Below are 18,165 nucleotides of genomic sequence, written 5' to 3' on the forward strand. Positions count from 1 at the left end.
GTGTGCAGTTACATGCACAGAGGTCAAAAATACATGTGGAAATTATCCAGATTTTTTAATAGTTTTAGTGAAGTGTCTAAAAATGCTCTTTTCAAACACTTTGCCTACACTATGCCAAAGATTGTAGAAGGAAAGATTTGGCCTACTGAACAATGAAAATTTTTCTATGTGTTTGGCAGATCTTCCAGGGGGATTTGATTTAGCAAATAAACAGGGAACAGAGGCACAGGTTAAAGTGCTGGAAATCACTTGTGTGAGTACTTTACTTTGTGAGCTATATGTTGTTGGCTCCAGTGTCACTGCACAGGTGTGTGCATTTAAGTATGTGTATGAGCAATTCTGGAATGTGGAAATGCAGTTTACAGCAGGGAAATTTGCATAATTTGGGGTAATTTCACTGTTCACAGTCACGCTGTATGGCTGCCATTGCAAACTGCAGTGTCTCTTAGTAGTCAAATAGGTTTTCTTTTCTCCTTCCTGAGGATGAACCATTCACTCTTGGGTGGAATGGTTCTCAAAGGACCGTGAGAAACTTTAACTTGCCAGCTACTTTTACATATTTGATGAAGACTTTAGTAGAGTGTTATGTTTGCTGAAGAAATTTAGTTTTATTTCCAAGACCCAAGAGCACTCAGCATGCTGCCAGATGCTACGAATGAAAATATGCTGCTGTAAAACAATTTAATGAGCGTTACCCAATAGCCTAGTCCTTGTTTTAACTTACAGTGCTTAAAGGAAGAAACATTGTCTTAGCAAATTCACTTGGCTTTTGTCCATGTGTTTAGTTTAAAGCATAGTCAAGCTTAGTTTGAATCATTAAAATACTTGGAGCCAGGAAACATATGTAAGATTTTCCTCCTCTTTATGGCACAGGGTTAACAGTATAATCGAGACTGCAGTGCTGTGTGGTTTTTTTGTCCTAAAAAAGCAACTGCTGGGGATTTTTTCATTCTATCAACATAACAGAAGTCAAGATAATCAGGGGAGTGTTTCCTACCAGAGTTGCTAACTGCTCATATACAGAGCACCACAAGCCTTGCCACTGTTTAAAATAAGTCTATAGACAAATGGATCTATTAATTAATCCATGTGTTCCTCTGCTTTTTTATTGTAGAACATAAAATATGACTTTGCAAGCAAAATGCACGGTGATGATTAAAGAATATATGTCAAAGAATTAGCATTGATGCCATTTACTGCTGTCATACCTAAAGAGAGGTATGATGTTGATTTTGAGAACTCTTATTTTATACGAATATTTCTAGAGCTCTTAGTTTTGAAAGGAGAAGGATTCTGTGTTGGTCCACTGACACCATCTCCTGCTGTATATATTTTTTTCCTGGCCATACTTTTTGAAAAAATTATTTTTTCTTCAACTTGCTAAGATATCCCATAAAACTAATAATTTGACACATTGACAGTGTATTTTTTATAATAATTCATGTCCTGAGAAACATGTTGTTTGAGCCCATGTGGTTACAAAGTTGTTTAGCTGAGGGAGAGACGGCAATAGTCGCCAGGCAGTAGCATTTCCAGCATTAAGCCTATTAATGATGGCTTTTTAACAGATTAAGTCTATCACTTCTGTGGAGTCAGGTGGTCTGCTGAGGAAGCTATACTGCTCCTCCATCTAAACACATGTTCATAGACCTGGCTGGTGACACCTGACTAAATCTGGTCTGCAGGTAATGGTGCTTTCACCTACACAACACTGCAGGCCATTGTGTGTGGTATGCAGAGCCGGGCTGCCTTCAGGGGGCTTGCAGCAGTGAGAGGGAAAACGGCTGGTCAAACAGCCCTTGGTTTGATGACAGCCCAGAAGAAATCCTGGGAAACATGTGTGACAGAAGATACATCTCATCTCAGCATGCTCTGAGATTATGGTGTTCGCCATGTCTATCAGGTTTCTGGCAGGTTGGAGGCTGGTGAGAGGCAGTCATTAAGGGTGCTTCAGGGGCTGCCTGGCTCCAGGCTGGAGTTAACTATTAATGGGCTGAGCTCTTTGGCTCCTTTGTGCCCTTGGGAACCACAAGGCTGAAGCCATCAGAGAAAGAGAATAGAAACTAATCACTTTTGTTCCCTCATATATGTTATGGGAAGGACTGCAGACTTCTTTACTGACCTCTGTGTCACACTGAAAAAAGATCCTCCTCTTTCCATTTGAGATAAACCACTCTCCACCCTGTCCTTGCTCTCCCAAAGTGTACTACTGCAGGAAAATGCGATTAAGTGGATTTGTCTAGCAGCCACTTGAGTTGCCACAAGTTCTATTACCATCCCCACTTCAGCCTGAAGCAGGGAACGTGAAGCAGCTTGTGAAAGAGGCAAAGAGAGCACTTTGGAGGGCTCAGTGGATCTCAGTTGCATGTCTCCAGGTGCTGATAGGACCTCCTACACCTGAGTCTTGAAGCTGTTGCTGTTATTAACAAGGGTAACATTGACACTTTTAATAGAATAATGTCTATTTAACTGCCAAGCTGTCCCATTTCTTAAACTGAGTTAAGCATTACCAGGCATGTTGCAAAGAAGAGCCCAGCAGTGGTTTTTGTAGGCTCTTAAAATGGATCCACACAGGATATGCAGAGATGCAGCAGATGAGATGATGGAATCCTTTCCTTTTAAAATTTAGTTTACTGAGTTAAAATGTGATAAAAGCTTTTTTCATATTTTTAACCCAACTCTTACATTCAGCTTTAAGGGTGCACACTCTAGGGGAAGAGAGGGTTCTTCAACAGATTCAGCTTAGAAAGGCAAGTATTACAGTGGTCTGTCAGTGACATGCCACACTGGCTCTGATTTAGATTGACTGAACTCATTTCCAGGCATTTGAGAGTGTTAGTTGTGTTTGCTTTGAAGAAAACCCACATATGTGTGTAGCCATGTGTCATCCAAGTCTAGCAACTTGGGAAGCATTATTAAGAGGGGCACAGGAAAATGCATGGGTCCCTGACATGATGTGATAATGACATGTTCAGCATGGTGCTAGGAAAGCTTTGCATTATTCAAAGTGCTGAATAATATACATGATAATGCATAATGGTGTTATATGGTAGGATTATTTTGTGGTGTAAGTGCCTTGTGCTTAGTATGAAGGTAAATTGTATTATTTTGTCCTCATCTTTGATGTAGCAGAATAGGCCTGGGGGTACAGCATGCAGTGGGGAGGAACAGGAGCAGGCAAGGGGATTTTTTTGGAAGGCCAAGAAACACAGTGGCACTCTCTATAATTTATTTCTGTGCTCGTAATTATGGAGCAAAGCAAGCTCCCCACAGGACTGAAGAGCAGCCTCCTTTGGCAGCCTCCAAGTGCAGTAACCCAGCTCCTGCCTGGAGCAGGTTAGCTGGGCCTCACCAGGAATATCAGCATGTGGTGGAGACCACCCCAGAGCTCACACCTACGGGCCACAGGGATGTTATCCTCTCAGGCCGTGTGGCACCAAAGGCTCACACCTGCACTGAAGTGTGGTGCACAAAGCATTTACAAATTTAAAAAGACTCCACAGCCAAAAACCCTGCTGCTGATGCTGCTGGGTTTGTGAGCTCTGCCACTGGAAGTCTGTGCTGTGGACGTGAAGGTCTGAAGAGAGTAGCAAGGTTCCACACTACCTGGGGTTTTAATTCTTTTTTCTTCATTTCCCCCTCCATCCATCTTGCTTATTTAAAATTTGCATGCAAATACATTTGTTGATATAATGCTAAGGTTGCAAAATGAACTTCACAAACCTGTGTTTGTTTTAACCAGCATCCCTGCATCATTCACAGCATGGCATCCAGCTCCTGGAGGAAATGTAGCAGATAGCAGCTCCTCCCCAAAGCAGTCCTGATCCATTCCCAGCACAGTCTGCATCCTACAGAGGAGTCCTATGACAAGGAAAAAAAACCAACCACCACCCTTCTGTATTTCATACTTGCTGTAGCACCCAGAATAGGCAGTGTAATTAAAGCTGCATAAACCTCAGCCCTGGCAGGTCATCAATTATGATTAAGTTTGCAACTTCTATTGAACACAGTGGTTTTGGAGTTTTATATTGTAATTAACTGTAATACTGATATGTCCCTAACTTGTCTCTTCTGAAGGGAAAAAATATGTAAGTAGCCCAAACCCAGCCACTATTTAGGTAGGAACGTTTTGCTTTTAAAATACAGTCAAGTATGATTTACAGCATTGCTGCCAATAGTCTAATTTCAACAATATCCTTTACAGGGTGGATTCTCTTCAGCCAGCTGGTGTTCCTAAGCTCAGTTATCGCTTTACATCATCGCACAAATATGTTCCCAGACGGGCTGTGCTCTATGTACCTGCGGATGATGAAAAGAAGATAAGAAAAATCCCATCACTAAATGTAGATTGTGCAGTGTTGGACTGTGAAGATGGTGTGGCTCTGAACAGAAAGGTAATTAAAAATTATCTGTGTGATATAATCAGCACTAAAGAGAACTTGTGGAAAAACATTGCCTTTGCCTTGGGGAAGTGACAACCAGAAAGACAAATATAACTCTTAAGATATACAGAGTAATGTCACAGTGATAGGCTTTGTGAGGGTGTTGGAAAAATCTGGTTACTCAGAACTCAAAGAGATCCCGTGTGAGTAAGCAGGGAGGGAGTTTTGCAGGAATACAGAACTGGGCATAAGCTGTCATCACAGAGGAGTGGGAGATGTTGTTATTATTGCAACACATTTCTTAGGGAAGAGGAAGAAACAGTGTAAGAAAAGAAGTGGAAAAGGAAGCATTAGTTCAGAATCACCAGGTGGGCAGTTTGTTATTGAAATAAAAGTATCTTCAGATTGTGAGCAAAACAGCATGAGTCTGTTTGGTGCATGAGCCTTGGCGTGTTTGGAAATATATACTTCCTGAAATTTTGGGGGAAATGCTGTAAAGGATGTTTCTCAAGGAACCAGAAGTTCGATCCCAAGTATTATCAGTGTTTGGAATGGGGATGGAGAGCAAAGTGGGAGATTGATGTGTATATGTCAAGTACCTATGCCAAGTTGTTGTTAACATTAAACTGTGGAAAAAGAGAGAATGCTCTAGCATGCATTCAGTTTTGCTTGCAAACAATTTCTTTTTTAAACATATGGAAGTAACCATTTCAGTATGTTCCACGTCTTAGAACCGCAGAATTATTGGAAAAAACCTTTAAGATCACTGAGTCCAACTTTAAAATTAACTGCCAAGTCAGCCATCTTAAACAATGTATACGAGAAATTGGTGCAAATGTTTCCTAACAAAAGCTATTTCTCAACAGGAATGTAAGTTTGCTGTCACATTATTTTCATATTTGTTGGTTTTCCTAACTGTGTCTCCATGCTTCAGACTACAGCAAGCAGTGTTTAGGGTTTGAGTATAAGTATCTTGTCCAGAAAGTTAGGAAAACAGACTTGAAAATTTTCCCATTTCCTTTCAAAATGTGGACGAAGTTTTATTATTTTCTTTTTCTTGTGAGTTAATGCTTTCCAGAAGCACTGTTGGATAGTGCTTTCTTCAACCTTCCGCTCTTTACAGGTATGTTGGAAAGGAAAAATTTTACAGAGTTTGCATGTACCTGTTTTAATTCTGAAAAGTGAAAGTAGCATTGCTGGATGTTTCTGTGTGCTGCTGGAGATGACTGGAAAGCATTTTTCGGTTGCTAAAATTCAGTGTTGAAAGACTAGGATTATATATCCTGTCACAGTGAATTAGTATTGTTTCATCACCTTTCAGAGGCTGCTGCTGTGTGATACAAGATGTAGTTGTGTATAAAACTGAAGTATTTTTAGGTGCAGCTTAATTATATCAAATAATTTATAGCATAAGCATTTATTTGTAATAAAAAATGACAGAAAAACAAAATTTTATGATCAAGACAACAAAGTTGACAGTAGCAATTTCTCAAGGGTGGTAAAATTCTAGCTCTGTTAAAGTGAAGTTGTGCCACTGGGTATAAGATTTCAAGGAAATTAGGGGGAAAATTGGTAATGAAAACTTGAGATGACAGATGAGCCCCTGCCTCAGCTTAAACGCAAAAAGAAAGCAGACAGGAGGTAGAAGTGGGGACAAGCTACCAAGAAATAACATAAAGTGTGGTCCAGGCTTGTAGGAGCAGAATGAGGAAGTTCAGAGCTTGTCTGGAATCAAAACTGGTGAGGGATGAGCAGGACAGCAAAAATGGCTACCTCAAGTGTATCAGCAGGAAAAATGAGAATGAAAACCAGTCAAATGGATGCGCTGCTCCATGAAACTGCAGGCTTTACTGTCAGAGTCTGCCCAGTCCCATGCCTGGAAGCAAAACTCTGGGGAGGGAAGGAGCAGCCACAGTAGGGGAGGATGGAGTTAGGGTCTATGTAAATAAGCTGGTGTGTGGGACCAGACAGGACACACTGGAGGCCTCTCAGGGAGCTGTCGTGTGTCATCATGAGGCTGCTGTCTGTCATCCCTGAAAGATCAAGGCTGGGGGATGTTCCTGAAGCCTGGAGAAAGGCACCTCTGTCCAGAAGGCCCTGGTGCAGTTGCACAACAAGCTGCACATGGTCACTGGTGTGTCCTTGCAGCACCAACCATCCCCAGGGCCGTGCTGGCCCAGCTGCACCCAGCAGGTCCAAGGAAGGGCTCCATCCCCTGCACTTGATTCTGACAGTCTCTGTGAGGAGTCCCTGTGCCAAGCTGTGGATCCCAGGACAAGAGAGAGGCTGACCAACAGCAAGGAGCCCATGAAGGGCCATCAGGATGATCATGGCACAGGAGGAGAGGCTGAGGGGTTGAGTTTCTTCATCCTGGAGATGAGATGGCTGAGTTGGGTCTTGATGGACAGTTTGCTTCCTGAGGGGAGCTGAATGAGTGCAGAGCCAGACTCTTCTCAGAGAAGCTCAGAAATGAAAAAAGGAAAAAATTGGGTACAGGTTGCATGAGGGGAGATGCTGACTGGAGACAAGGGAAAATGTTTTGCCCACGCAGGTGGTCAGAGGCTGGAAGAAATTGTCCATTGGTGGTGTATCCTCCTTCCCTGAGGAGCCTTGGCTGGATGAAGCTGTGATTGGCCTGGTGTAGAGCAGTACTTAGTGCTGCTTTGAGGTGGTCTCCTGAGATCTCTCCCAACCTGAATTAGACTCTGTGATTGCATGATTTAGTAGAGAAGCCTAATTCAAAGTGATTGGAAGTTTAAATTTAATTTTTAGATCTGCCACAGATACTCAGGAAGAGTTTGAGTCATAGGTTCTATGAATGTGAAGCTGAAATTCTTATTGCTCTTGCAGCTTAATTTATTAATGTTTATGAGGTGTTTGGAGACTTTGTGTGAAAGATATGTCAAGAACGTGCATTGAAGTACAGTGTTCAGTGGCCCATTGCAAATGGGTCATTTCAAGCTGAGGGGAAAAAACCCACTAGGAAACACAGCAATGCTGAGTCTGTCCTTTATTCATTCTTCTCAAATAGTACTGATGAATTTGACTATTTATTGCTGTGTCTTATAATACTTAAAATGCTACATATGGACTTCCTTCAAATTGCTACAGAATTTTTGAATTTGGGGAAAACCAGGACCTGACTGAAGGTTCACAGTGCCTTGGGCCAAACCTGCCTGTCTACAGATCCTCATTTGCAGGAAGTCCAAGCAGCAAGCTTGAACCACATCTAATGGGTCTATTTTAACAAGATGCTGTGTGGTTTATATTAGGATTAAGTTAAAATTTGACAGATCGATAAACTGGCATGTCAGCAGGCCTATTCGCTTGTTCATTCAGAAGGAAACGAGGAAGATGAGCTTCCTGTTACTGAAACTGATAACATTTGTAAAACTGCATTTGGTTGCAGTAGAAGCTCTTGAAGCTGAGGCCAGAAAATAAAAATATTTAACTATTTTCTATGCAGTATTTTCTCTCAATGAAGTTTTGAAAGACTTCCTTCCCTGTGCCTTACCCCCACAATTATGTTTTCTAATGGCTGTCAGAGAGCACCAGAAGGGGGGAAGCCCTACCCATACCCTAATCTCCTTTACCATTTTGGTGCCTGCATTTCTTACCTTCAAGAACTACAGCATTGACCATAACTTCAGGCGTCAGCTCTTTCCCCTTCTTTTGAATCTTATTGAATCTGATATTTTGACTAAATCAGAAAAACACAGAAAACCTCACAGCATTCACAAGGAGAAAATATTTCAATGAATTTTCTGAGGAAAACCAGTGGGAAGAAATGGCTAATAAGCAAAGTTGTTATAGTATGCTGAGTACTAACCCTGAAGGTAGGGTTACACCTGATCCTGGTATGAGTAGCACAGGGGCTTTTGCAACACCTTTGGGACCAGGCAGAGCAGTAGGAGGGCTTCAAAAATTCAGAATAGGAAAGGTGATAGAGAGATATGCTGATGTTGCTGAAAATATATTTTACAGAGACAGCATCAGTCTTGCTGAACATACCCTCCATGTCATGCTGTTCTCTAATCCTGGTTGGGGATCCACGTGCTGTTTTTACAGGTTCAGATGCATAGTGCCATATGATGTAGACTGTCAGTTGCCTCTCAAGGTTTCTGACTCTGTAAGACTTTGGGTATTTCTACAACAGAGATTTAAGTTTTGGTTGTGGGAACAATTGAATATTAGTAAAAGGAAGTTACCTTCCCTGAGGTACTATTCACAGACAAAGATATGATTTCTTTGCCACTGATGTGCATTTTAAAGAAATTAGTAAGAATTATGAGCTTGGTGATATTTTAAAGTGTACAGTCCAAATAAAAATTCTAAAACTATAAAATTAGAAATAATACAGATTGTAGTGTTGATATATCACAAATGCATCACACTCTTAGAGACAAAAATAGCTTGTATCTATTTCAGCTCTTCACAGGAAAAGGTCTGAATATGCTTTCATTTTGATTCTAAAAATGAAAAGGTTTTAAAAATGGCTGCATTGATATGCTTGTATGAATCATATAAGCCAGCAAGCTGAATTGCATCTTATGAAAGATCTCTGTGTAGGAGCTGAGCTGTCTCGAGGGCGCTCAGCCAAGCCAGCAGTCCCTGCTGTAGCTTTCCTCTGTAGAGCTGCATCACTCACTGTGCTTGTAGGTCAGGTGGATCTATTATCATGTGGAAAAGTTCTCCTGTTGAAGTAAGGAAGATTTCCATGTCAGTGCATTCATTTTCCAAGGTCACAGTGAGCTGAGATTTTGTAGTTAGTTCCCATGGGTTATGTAAAATTACCACCCCTACAAGAGAGTTTTCTAGAACTGTCTTTTTTCCAGCAGGATCATGTCTTGGTGGTGCTGTTCTTCAGAGAATCTGGGAGGTGTTAGCTGCCGGGTCAGCCAAGCAAGAGAACAGTTGGGGGTGCTACTATAGCCTTTATATATCTTTCTGAGTCCTTGGCAAGAGTTTTGGAGAATTTTAATGTCTCCAAATCAATGCTATTTGTGGCTTTATCTTGTTTGTGGTCTGCAGGGTGGTTTTGAAAAACTGGGATAATACAGTGCACTCTGCAGCTTCCTTCAGTGTGCCATCAGGCCAGGCAGGGCACAGTCCCTCCTGCCAAAGATGACCTTTGAAAATTCTCTCAGGCAAATTTTGAAAGTGATAGGATTTGGCCTTTTCTTTCCATGGGGAATGCCAGTGTTATAATTAAGAATCAAAACAAAGCCCCATGTTCCCTCTGCTCATGTTTTTTTTTGTACCAGAGGTGTAAAAGCAATCCCTTGGAGTGTACATATGGCTGAGAAATGTCTGTGCACTCCTCTGACATAAAATACTTGAATACAGGAAATTTTATTGTTGATTCTCGGGAACTATATGGAGCTCATTCATCCAATAAAAAATTATTGATATTCAGGGCTTCACTGTAGAATTATGTCAGACTGATTAGAGTTTAATCACCTAAGCTTCATTTAATGTGAATCATCATTATGCCACTTTGTCTTTTTTAGAAAAATGTTGCTCTCTCCTCCAGCACTTAAGCAAGAGAAGCTGGGGAAGAGAAAGCCTCAGCTTTGTCCTTTCCCCATATCTTTTCCTTGAGAGAGGAAGTCGTGGCTCCCGAGTCTCTCCTGTTCTCCCCAGTTTCCTCAGCAGTGAGGGGAAATTTGGTTGTGTTAAGAGGAGGTCCAGGGAAGGACCTATTTTACTAATCCAAAGCATGTCCTCTTAGAATCATAGCATAAATGTGTTCCTACCTAACATCATGGAGCCACTTAAAACTCATTGTGCAGTGTCATGAGGGAAGGAAAAATCAGTTAATTCTTTTGAATTGTCTGTTTTTAAAAATAGGATTAAAGCCTGGCCACTTTTCAAAGTGTTCCATTATGAATAACACATATGTAAGAGATGACTCTTAGTTCATTACAGTGAAGAGCAGATCATCCACAAACATGCTGATTTTATGGAGATTTCTCCCTGTGAGAATGCCTTCTCCATCTCTCTAGTGATCTCATCCTGGAGTCAGAACAAACAGCACTCCAGAGAGAGGGCATCCTTGCCTACCATTTTCCCCTTAATCTGAGACCTTCTGACCTTTTTAGTCCTTATCATTGATGACAAGAGGCTCTTGCATATAAAACAACACTTCAACTAAATTCGGGGGTGGAGATAAATACATAAAATGGGCCAGCATGGTATACAAAAAAAATGTGAGGCTTTCTTTGTTGAGATGCATTTCCTTATTGATGTTATTGAAGGATTTTATAGTATTAGTGGAAGAAAGCTCCAGTTGGTTTCCATAAATCTCTAGTTACTTCAATTAAACCCAACAGTTTTCCTGTATTATATGATGATAATCTCTCTTTTTTTTTTTTTTTTAATAAAGCCATGTTGGTTAGGATTTATCAATGCTGCAGGTATTTCTCTAGGCTCATAGTGAGACTGTTAGCTAGTACTTCATAGGCACAGTTGCATGAAACATTGATAACTAGGTTATTTTACCAGGTCTTTGCTTTATTTATAATAAATTAGTACTGTACCTAATTGTATTCCTCCTACAGGGAGAAGGCTTGCTGATAAAGTGTGTAGAGAATGATTAAATGTACACAGGCGCATAGTAGGGTGACTTCTTTTCAAAAGATGCACAAAATTAAAATGGGAATGCTGCTTTCCCTACTGGCTTGCCATTATTAAAAGTCTGAGTAGCATGGGAAATTTCTTCTGTAGGAATTGGGGAGTCCAAAAGTCTCTCTGGTTTATTGTAGGGGAGCTGAACTGTATGGTGAAACTCTGCAAGGCCTTTTTGATCCTTGAAGAGTTCTGATGAATATACATTTTTATGAAAGTTGTAAAGTGTTTTCATTTCCTCATTAATCCCACCATGGTCCTGGAAGAACTGCCACTCCTGAGTACTGACTGTGACAATAAAAGTTTTTGTTCCTATTGTTTTACTCTATAAGCCAATCATCTTCCTTACATAAAGATTTGAGGATTCATAAGGAGATCGCAATATTCAGCAATTTTCTTCTTAATGAGCTCAGTAATGCCTATTTCTCTTCGAGCAGAGCCTTTGAATTGCCAGTTATTTCTTTTCCACTGATTCAGATGTATCCAATTAAGTTTGACTTGGACATGTACTGATGTAACCATTACTGCTGACAGAATGGTGTCTAGAAACTTAGGGAAAATGTCTTGGCTCAGTATTAATGGGGATTTCAGACAGGAATACATTAATAGACCTAGGAAAATATTTTAAAACGTACAGTTAATATTTGTATGGACTTGTAAGTCACAGTCCTTCACTTTTGTGTGTAGTCCACTGTCTGCAGGCACATCAGCATACCTGGGTACGAAAGGCTAACTGCAGGACTTGAATGGGTTGCTACACATTTCTGGACCAAATTTCAATATTTCATCTGTTCCTGTAGCAGGAAGGACCTGCCTACCCAGCCATTGAGCACCTATCATTTAGTTAGAAGGGAGCTGTTGAGTTCCAAGTGTGCTGCAGAAAACCAAGGTAATACTAAAAAGTTCAGTTTACATGGGTAGCTGAGAAACACTCTGTGGGATCAAATCTGGGCACTTTTTTTGTATGCAAAGCCATGCATTGTGTTGTGTTGTCAGTGCTCCAATGGGGTGAGAAAATGATAAAGGTACTGCTCCTCTCTCAGTCTCAGGGGTACTCAGCACTTAACACCATTTGCTCCTTTGCTTTTTTTTTGTTGGAAATGAGCAGGCATTGGAATGTGTTTGTGTATCCAAGTTTCTATTGCAATTAATCTTGAGCCTAGTCTTGAACTTCAGATTTCATTGTGCTTTCATAGCCAGTAGTCCACCCTGCTTGTTCTTCCTCATTGCAAGGCCCACACTTCTAAAACAGAGTGGCAAGTGAAGCGTGAGGGAACCTAGAGACCCTCATCAAAAGGGACATGGACCAGACAGTGGTAGGACACACAGAGAATACAGCCCTTGCACTCTTTGGTAAAGTTGTCTGCAAGGTATCTCTACGGTCACAGGTAGTGGTACGGGGGCCCTGTGGTCTGATTTGGGCAAGATAGGTAGGGAAGGAAAGGTGGAAATGCATGGTACTTTTCCCAGTGCATTGGTGCCATCAAAGCTGGACCTGTCCCACTGAAGAGAAGAACCTGAGAGATACTCAGAAGATTATGGGGAAATCTGTGGTTTATTTTCCAGACTGTTTAAACAATACCTGTTCACCTGGGGTTTAGTAGTGTTATTAGGTAGCAACACAAGTAAATGTGGTGAGATGCTGGGTAAGAGAAAAGAATTTTTTATGTCAGATGGAGAAACAGCATAACCATACACATGGAAGTTGCAGATGAAAGTGAAGGTGTGTGTTGTCACGGCTAGGCTTGGGAATATTGGCAGGTGTTAGCTGCCAAGATACCCAAAAAGACATGAAGTTTAACATCTGTATCGTTGGGTTCATCCACTATTCTTCTGGAGCCAGATAAAAGGATCCTAGTGGTGGGAACTAAACCACCAGTACCTATGCAAAAGCCTCATTTCCTTCCACTGTATGACCAGGAGTCCACAATACTGTCAGTGCTATGGGTTCTCTGTCCTTATTCAGATAACATTTCACATTTCATGAATTAAGGACATTTGTGTCTAAATGAGTAACTCAGACTTAAGCCCTTAGGGAATTTGAGCTTCTTCCTCCTATACACCAGCAAATATTGAATTGAAGACATGTGAACTGTGCTAGTTGTGAAATAAGCAGAGAACTGTCTAAAACCAGCCATTTATTTCCACCATGAATCAAACCCATGCCATGACATCCCTTTAACTTAGAGTGGAGCAATTTATCTCTGTTGAACAGAAGACAAAACACATGGATTATGATTTCCTAAAGCCCTGGTTTTTACATATTCTGTGAATAACTTTCTTCTCCAAATTGTGAAAGATTGTGAAGCTCTGCTTTACACACCAAAAGAATATACTTTCATGGAACAAGCTGATACCCAAAATCTCTGGCTCACTGACAGTGGAGGGCATCCAGAGCCACAAATCTAATGTGCACTCACATACAGAATAGAACACAAAATGCAAGTATTGCAATTTTTCTAGTCCCTGCTGTAAAAGCCATAACAAATGGGGATGGAGCATTAGGAACTATATGCATTTTTTTATTCCCATCTAAACCTGCACAGCTCTGCAGCCTCCACAGTATGCAGCAGGCTCCAAGGGCATGAAAGCTCTTAATGCATCCTTAGGTCACACATTGCCGTGCCCAGAATTTGGGGTCCAAGCAAGAAATTCTTTTACAAAGAAGTGAAAAACTTGCTAGTTTTATTATTATTATGAGTAAGTCAAAACATCCAGCTGCATTTGAAAAGTTGCTGTTTTGACAGTGTTTTTTATAGCTGTATGGAGCATGTGCAGTTGTTAGCATACCTAAATGTGCTGTCCAAAGCATAGTGTATAACTCTCCAAAAACAAGTGTACATGTCTGCAAATCCAGCCTGCCACAGATTTGGATGTTAATTTCAGCTGCTTTGCTGAGGTTGTTCATCTTTCTTTTTGTCTGTAATATCACAAAATAAACTGCCTTTTTGTCTATCAATAAGGAAATTGATAAGCTGACTGTGGAGTCTGATCAGCACTTTGCATCTTTTTGAAAGCATAAATGAAATTCTCGTGTTTTCTGAGTCTGACTAACAATTTCTATCTTTAAGACAGCTTGGTTGCTCTGAGATTGCTGCTTTAACTCCTGCATAACACAGTGCTGCCTGCTGTGGGTCTCTGTAATGGCTCTTTTGCTATCCTTCTTTCACTGCAGTGCAGTAGGGCTATCCTCTCCAGAACAATGTACTTACCAGTTATTTCAAGACTGGGAGAAAATAATTATAAATACTTTTCTTTATTTTGATCACTGAGCTCCAGAAGACCATAAATCCTTGTGTTGTTCCTCATTTGGGAGCAAATGGTTATAAAGATCCTGGCTGTTCATTTTAGGATGATTATAAACCATGACTTGCTCATTCTTTCCTCCTAACTTGTTACAGCCTCTTGCTAGATTGCCTTAAAATAGCTGCTCCTATGCCAGACTTGAGATAACTTTATCTTCTAAGGTTTCACAATATAATTGTGCATTAAAAGGGGATATGTGGAACAAATTGGTATTTTCTTCCAGCTTAGTCAGGTTATTTGGTTACATTTTAAGCTTTGATTCCACACAGACCAAATCTTCCACTCATTAACGAATTATTTTTAAATAGAATATTTATAGATCATAATTTAGTATGCATTTTCTTGAGAAAAAGGGCAAATTAATACATGTAAACATGGATGAATCTATTTAAATACGCTGTCCACAAAATCCTTACAATATGTAAACAACATTTGTTATGCCTTGGAGATAACATATGATTGGACTCACGAGACCCTGTTTATCCTACCAAACATTTTCTTTTATAACTTCAAAGGGAATTTTATATATTTATGGCAATAGCAGGGTGTTAAGTGCAGCTAGACAGAAATTATACCTCAGCTATTTAGTTAATGCCAATAGGGATTAAATTAGATTTTATAGCTGTTAGTAGAAGTCTGTTTTGTAGCTAACAAGTGGGATTTTTAAATCCTGGAAAGCATAATCCTATTATAAAACTGGCAGCTGAATTAACATTATCTAGGAAGCAAGTCTTCACGGATTAACATTTTTTGACATTAACAAAGAAAAACTAATGCTACAGGGATATTAGATGTTTTCCCAAAAGTAGGAAAAAAAAGAAAGTGAATATAGGACAAGATAAATGGCACAAATAGTGCAGGAGGGGAAAATGGAGTGAAATATGCATGAGGTGAAATCTGGGAGTGGTCATGTTCTGCCTCAAATACAAAGGAAATACACTGAGTAGGAAGAGATACCACAATTGATAATTCATATATAACCCACACATTGATTTGTACATGCCTTGTGGCTAATTCTCAGTTTTCCAAATGAGCATGGGACAGCCACAGAGACCTTCTCCTGTCCTGGAAGGCTGCCTCTGCATTCCAGCTGTAGGAAGACTGACAGCAGTGCAGAAGAAACACTCATTGCTTTACTGAAAGGCCCACCAAGCTGTTCCACAGAGACTCTGATGGAGTTCTCCTTACACACTTTGAAGAACAGTTCTGGGACAGCTGCTGCAGGCAGTGGAACAGGGGATGAGTGGGAGAATGAACTTTCTTGTCCTGAAATACATAAACTGAAAAGCTGTAAGGGTATGTACCGTGTCATATTTCAATTTAAAAATCTTTGTCCACATCATGGTTGCAGAACAAAACTTTTATCGCTTAAAATTGTGAATTATGCATCCCCTGTAAATTATTTTAAATGTTCTGTGGTTAGAATCCAAGTCTTTACCTAATCACAGTTGCAGCATTGAAATAATTAAATTAGTAATCTTCTGTGTGGAGGGCTAAGAAGAATCCACTTAATAAAGCTACCAGTCACAAAAACATGACAAACAATTTCTTCTAGATTTTGCAACATCATATTCAGTGTTGCTGGCCCAGTACAGATTTTACAACAGGACCAAGATTTATACTCTATTGTATGCATTTTGCACCAATGATTATGAACCCTACTAGAAATGGGAAATAGCAGTTCACCCTCTGTTGTGGCTCTTTTTCAAAAATCTGTCCTCCAAATGTGTTCCTTTATTCCATGGGCAACAGACCATAAGCCTGATGCTTTAAAGCACACAGGGATCTTGTAGCCACTGCCACAGAGGTCTGAGGTGCTGACAGTGTTGAGAGAAGTGGGCATACAACGTGCCTGTGATTTCTCACATCAGGAAAGGCACAAACTTCATGTCTCCCAGGAGCACATGGTCCTTGATAAAAGATCTGCCTTTCCTTCCCCCTTAAGTAATGAACAGTGCTATGGCATTTTGTTTCCAGGTTTGCTGTCAGAGTTGGAAGGTATATACACTTGGCCCTTAAGACAGGTTGTTTTTAAAATGTTTGTCTATCTCCTCAGTTTGGGTCAAAAGGCTTAGCTCTTCATTTTCCATATGGAAGCAGTTGTCAAGTGAGAAATAAAGAAAGATTATGTGGAAATAAAGAAAGATTATGCTATATGACCAGGGAGTTGTAGCCACATCACCTGACTGGATATTCATCATCTGCCTTCAGTCTCTGGAAGAGAGAGATGGAGATGCAAGGGGGCAATGGGGTTACTGAGCAGAACACCCTTCCTCCATATGATCCTACACCTGCTGTGACTGGCTGCTGCCTGGCTGTGAAAAAAGTTATTGAATCGGGAGGGAGGGATGAAGGATGCTTGGCTCTGCCACCCAGCACTCTTGGATCTGAGTATGTATTTTCCTGGAGTAGATGCTTTGTAGAAGCTCCTTCAGGACCAACATGTGGAAAACAGCAACATCCCCTGAACATTGCCAGCCAGGGCACCTGACCTCAGAATCTGGCTTCATGTTTTCAAATTTGCTTATCATCCATGAGGTACTGTGGAGGTACTGAGGAGAAAAAGAAATGCCCAGAAATGTGAAGGTGGGTTGTGGTTCTCAGTGCTTGAGGCTGTTACAAGCAGCTCTGCACACATATGCTTTATTTTGTAGCTAGAGGTGATTCATGCACTGAGCAACCTCTGGGTAGTGCTTGATGTGAATTGACAGAAACTAGCAGAAAGAGCAACTGGCTTCTAACCTCTGACAGCAATTCCCATTCTTGGTCATCAGACATCACCTCTTCCTACATCCACCTACATTCACTGAGGTGTGGTGCTACATAGCAAAACCTTGCATGGCTTGTGCCTTCATGGGGGTGATGTTTCCTGCAGGAAAAGCAGCAGCTCTTTGCCATAAACAAGGGCTCTCAGAGATCTCCCCCCCACACACTTTTGTGTGTTTGTTTGTTTGTTTGTTTTTGTGGGGGTTGTTTTTTGTTTTTTGTTTTTTGCCATGGAATCTCTGGGATTTCATTGTGCTGCTAGTGGTGAACAGAGCCACAAGTCTCACCTGTCAAAGCCATATAGTCTTGGAAGGCAGACTAAGGTAAAAAAAAAAAAAAAAAAAGATGATAAATTATGATGATGATGATGATGACGATGACGATGATGATGTATGTTCTGCATATTTAACGAGTAGTAGTGGGCACTTCAGATAATGGCAGAGGCAACATCTATGAGCTTGTTGTGTCCACTGTAGCTGGAAGTAAGGAGGCTCTTTTCCAGTGTGGTCCAAGAGCTGGTGAGTGGGAGGCAGGGTGTGAGGAAATGCTAGGGAAGCAAATGAGGTGCTGCTGAGGAACAGTGGAACAAAGCATCAGCCTCTCAGCTCAATGAAGTCTTGCCTGGGGTTTCACACTGGGCTGCCCATAAGCCCTTTTTTTACTCTCACTGTCCAAGAGAAGAGAGCTTGTGCTACCTTTTAAATGGGCAAGCTACATGAAAGAAGTTCCCACCTTGTCAGCCAGACAAGTGGCACCCTGAACTCCATAAGTGCTTAGGAAACTTAGAATGTGTTGTAAATCTGCTATGGCTATCAAGCTCAATTCCTTGAGTGAAGCAGAGCATTTATAGAATTGTGACTTTTTTTTGTTTTACTGATGAATGTATCTGGCAGGGGAAACTAGAACTTCCATTTGGGATCATTTGTCGCATTAGCACATTCCCTTTGATGTTGCTTTATGCAGCAGTGTCAAAAGCTTTCTCACATCTTGACTGCCCTCCACAGTCTCTCAACACCTCTCTCAAAGTCAGTGGCCAAAGCTGGAGATTGCATTTCAGGAGCAGCTTCACCAGTGCTGAGTAATT

The 18,165-nt window shown here is 40.8% G+C and overlaps 1 protein-coding gene across 1 annotated transcript in view; it reads left to right on the forward strand.

Annotated features, from left to right (window-relative positions):
* The window catches only part of CLYBL (citramalyl-CoA lyase), a 165,279-nt gene that overhangs the window by 83,353 nt on the left and 63,761 nt on the right, over positions 1–18,165 (forward strand). Inside the window, exon 2 of the mRNA XM_058825595.1 lies at positions 4,205–4,394. Within this exon, the coding sequence (XP_058681578.1) occupies positions 4,205–4,394 (190 nt within the window). The remainder of the gene's footprint in view (positions 1–4,204; positions 4,395–18,165) is intronic.

This window comes from Ammospiza caudacuta, chromosome 2, assembly GCF_027887145.1.
Source record: "Ammospiza caudacuta isolate bAmmCau1 chromosome 2, bAmmCau1.pri, whole genome shotgun sequence".
NCBI classification, from domain to species: Eukaryota; Metazoa; Chordata; class Aves; order Passeriformes; family Passerellidae; genus Ammospiza; species Ammospiza caudacuta.